Source organism: Aphanomyces invadans, assembly GCF_000520115.1.
Source record: "Aphanomyces invadans strain NJM9701 unplaced genomic scaffold supercont1.3, whole genome shotgun sequence".
In the NCBI taxonomy this organism is placed as follows: Eukaryota; Oomycota; class Saprolegniomycetes; order Saprolegniales; family Verrucalvaceae; genus Aphanomyces; species Aphanomyces invadans.
In genome coordinates, this window is record NW_008580148.1 from 2,801,586 (window position 1) to 2,805,180 (window position 3,595).

Sequence of the window (3,595 nt, forward strand, 5' to 3'; positions counted from 1 at the left end):
TTTCACAGTAATTACTCTTCACAGTAATTGAATTTCGTTGTGTAATCATCTCGTCGTTGTCGAAAATGGGTTTATTTTGTCCAATCAAACAACAGTAGCAAGTTTGGCGAACAATTTAATCACGATCCAAACCCATCACTTTTGAATATATTTCCAATACAAATTTCAAGATAACAAGGTAGTACCACTGGGTGAATTTTTCCGTCGTTACCTGTAAGTCAGTGTCGAGAAAAGCGGATGTGTCCGGATAATGTACACGGTTACACGTGCGTACGAGCAACGCAGCCTTGACGGCCAGTGACTCCGGAAGCGCAGGGCTCAGCGACGCGCGGTAGACACGATCGTTTCGAGCCAGAGCGTGTACCAGACGCAAGCGCGCAAGATGGGCCAGAGCACGGCAATGGTGGTCATGTACTGGGATGTCCTTCCAGCAGGCATGTCGAATAGAATTCGACGAGGGTTTGCGGGAGACGCAATTGCAGCCGGCGACGCAGCGGCGCAAACGACTTCCAAACGGTCGCGATGTACCGGCACTCCACCAGCAAGTGTGCGTACGACTCCGCTGACTCGGTGCATAGGAGACAAGTGCGCTCATAAGCGCACCATGTTCCACCGAGTCGTCGGAATACTCTTTGATATATTTCATCCATACCTCGGGGAATCTCTGGCCAATACACACAATCCAAAGTCAGCATCTTGATGATTTCCAAAAAAGACCGGCCGCGACTGGAAACCCCGGGACTTCTGGTACGTCGAACAAGTTTGCCGTTGCGTTTCGGCAATACCACGGCGTGGATCTCACACCTTAAGGCAGTCTGCTGTCCTCGTGGCAGCAAATTGTCTCCACGACCATTCTGCCAGGGCCATTTGGGGCACTGTTTCATGCATCTTGAGTTGATAGAGTGCACCGCAACAATGAGTGACGTCTACCCTTCGAGCTCGATCATCTCGAACGTGTCGGCCGGGCTTTGGGTGGAAGGACATGCTTGCGTCCCAAAGGAATGGATTGAATCGGTGTCGACATTGCGACATGGGATATTACATGAATGAACGAATGCAAGCTACGCGACTTCCTTGACATCGCCGCGGCAGTTGAAGTACTTGGCCAGGATGTCCTGCCACTGGTTGATGCGGATGGGGTTCTTCCCGCTCTGGATGTCCTGCAGGAGGGCAAACGACTTGGACATGCCCGTGATGTGCCACATCTCCTTGAACTCGGGCGTGAAGTCGACGACGGACCCCGGCAGACAGTTCTCTTGGAGCATCACGTTCATCTTGTCGACCTCCAAGTACCCCTCGGCCACAGTCAGACCCTGGCTCGCCGCCTGGGCAAGGACGGCTTCTTCGAACGCCAGCACGTTCTTGTCTTCGGCCAACACGACCGGCTCGACGACGTTGTCAATCGTGACGTTGGTGGCGCGTTCGACGGAACTGATGCTGCTCACGGCGGTGCTGCCGTCGCACTTGGTGTACAAATCCCCGAGGAGTCCCTTCATCTCGAACGAGTACCCGAGCTGGCGAACATCGGTGAGCTTGTAGTACTGGTTCGGCAAGTCCTTGAAGAACGCGCCGATGAGGGGATCGTTGGCAACGTCGATGGCTTGCCCGCCAGTCATGACCCGCATGCGAAGCGTCGACGTGGGGCCCACGGTTTCCCCGTTGTTGGTGCTGCAACCCTGGAACGACCGCATGTCGTTTTTCTGTTGCGAGTCGCTCAAGTTGAGTGGCTCGACGCGGCAGTGGTAGTAGATCGTGTGGAGGAGATCGATCGTGTTGTGGTGCATGAAAAAGATCGGGTCCATGGGGGAAATGCGGGCGTTCGCCATCGGGCCGTTGAGCGTTGAGTGAATGATGTTATGAGGTGAATACTCGATGGCTTGCGAGACCGCAAGGACGTTGGATCCACTGAGGACACTCCGGCGAACGCTTGAGATGCTCATGTCGGAAATCATGGGCGTATTAGCCCAGTCGCCACGAGGGAGGCACTTTGGGCATGACGCAGAGCCGGCTGTCGTGCACATGTGGTTGACAGGGCGTTGGTTCACGCAGCGATAGGTCAAGAAGGAGTGCCCGAAAAAATTCGCACTAGAAATGGACCCTTGCGTGGAGCCGCCAAGTGCCGTCGTGATGGGGGAGCACGCTTCGATGGACCGACATCGGTTAGCTATAGGGGTGTTTTGCATCGTCGCGTAGTCCTCGACGTAGTCCCAGTACGGCAGCGTCAAGCACTTGAACCGGTCGCCAAGGCTGCGCAGCATGTTCTCAAACCCGAGGAGGAACTGGCGATGCCAAAATAGAAACACACACGACCCGTGCGCCTCGATGTTGGTCATTTTCTCTTGGTGGATGGCAACAAACTTTTGGTACAATCCCCGGTCCATGGCGATTTCCAGCGCCGACACGAACGTTTCCTGTTCGGAGGCTGAGAGGGCGCCCCAGGATTTACGAATACGCGGGCATGCGGGGGCAGTTGTCGGTTCGGGCGGCGCTGAAGACGTTATGACTCCGGAGACGACGCCAGGCGAGGGGTACGACTTGCCTTGGGTGGACTTGAGAGAACACACGCCATCATACCAATTAAAAGCTATGCACCCTGGTTTGCTTTGACAGTCCAAGCAGCAGTTGGCTGGATCACGTTGAGAGGTTGTTCCAATATCAGTTCCGTCCAAAGTCACGTCGGGTGTGATGGTGTACGCCACCTCGTCAAGGACGCAATTCAGCGGCGGAGTTGCCTCAAGGACGTCAGAAATTGCCCCGGGCTGGGTGATCGACATGCCTTGGGTGGATGAGGTGGCCGCGGCCAAGGCGACCACCAAGGCGGCGGACGCGGCTTGAATCGACGGGAATAGTACCATTGCTGGTGAATCTAAGAGTGGCGGAGCTAGCGACGGGTCCCCATTCCCTGTAGAGGCTTCAGAGCAGCATGAGATACTTTGCGAGCTTTGTGTGTGACAAGTGTAGCATGTCCCAAGATCGGGCACCCCGCGTCATTGGGCATATATGGTGTTTGAAGTCAGAGAATCGGAATCGATCGGGTCAACTGGGGCATGCGCAGTGGATGGTTAAATGAGTCTCGATGATGCTAGTTTGTTGAACACTCGAATTCGAGGGCCGATTTACAAGTACGGTTCACGCATCCTGTACAGACCGAGTCGTGCTCATCAGCAAGGGGGGATTTTAAGCTCAAGTGGAAAAGAGTCGGATATGTGTCCCAAATTTCGAGGTTTCGATCCCTAACTTCACCGCACGACACTCCCCCTCGGGCTCAGAAAGGGCAGCGTACGAAGACGTCGACCTTGTCGAGGAACAGCTGAAGGAACGAAGTATGCAGTGTTGTAACGACACAAACACATGATTGCCGTCCGCCTGTGATCCAGCTAATTTGATTTATGACGAGTCGGTGTGCTTCCAAAGTGTGTGGCAACTTGCGCTAACCGATGGTACTTGCTGATCTCTAGGGAATAAATACGAGCACTACTATCGCTGAACTGGCGAAACTCACCGCAGCATGTGACAAGTGGTGCTCCTCTACCAGGTCCAGTAACATCGAGCTGCCGAACGCAGCTGTCGTTGGCAAAGGTGGCCGATGCGACCT

The 3,595-nt window shown here is 54.5% G+C and overlaps 1 protein-coding gene across 1 annotated transcript; it reads right to left on the minus strand.

The window, feature by feature from the left end:
- Window positions 1-873: 873 nt before the first annotated feature.
- H310_02462 (hypothetical protein) lies at window positions 874-2,897 on the minus strand. The gene has a single exon (XM_008865972.1). It carries the CDS (start codon window positions 2,853-2,855, stop codon window positions 1,062-1,064), a length of 1,794 nt encoding a protein of 597 aa, XP_008864194.1. The 5' UTR covers window positions 2,856-2,897; the 3' UTR covers window positions 874-1,061.
- Window positions 2,898-3,595: the final 698 nt, after the last annotated feature.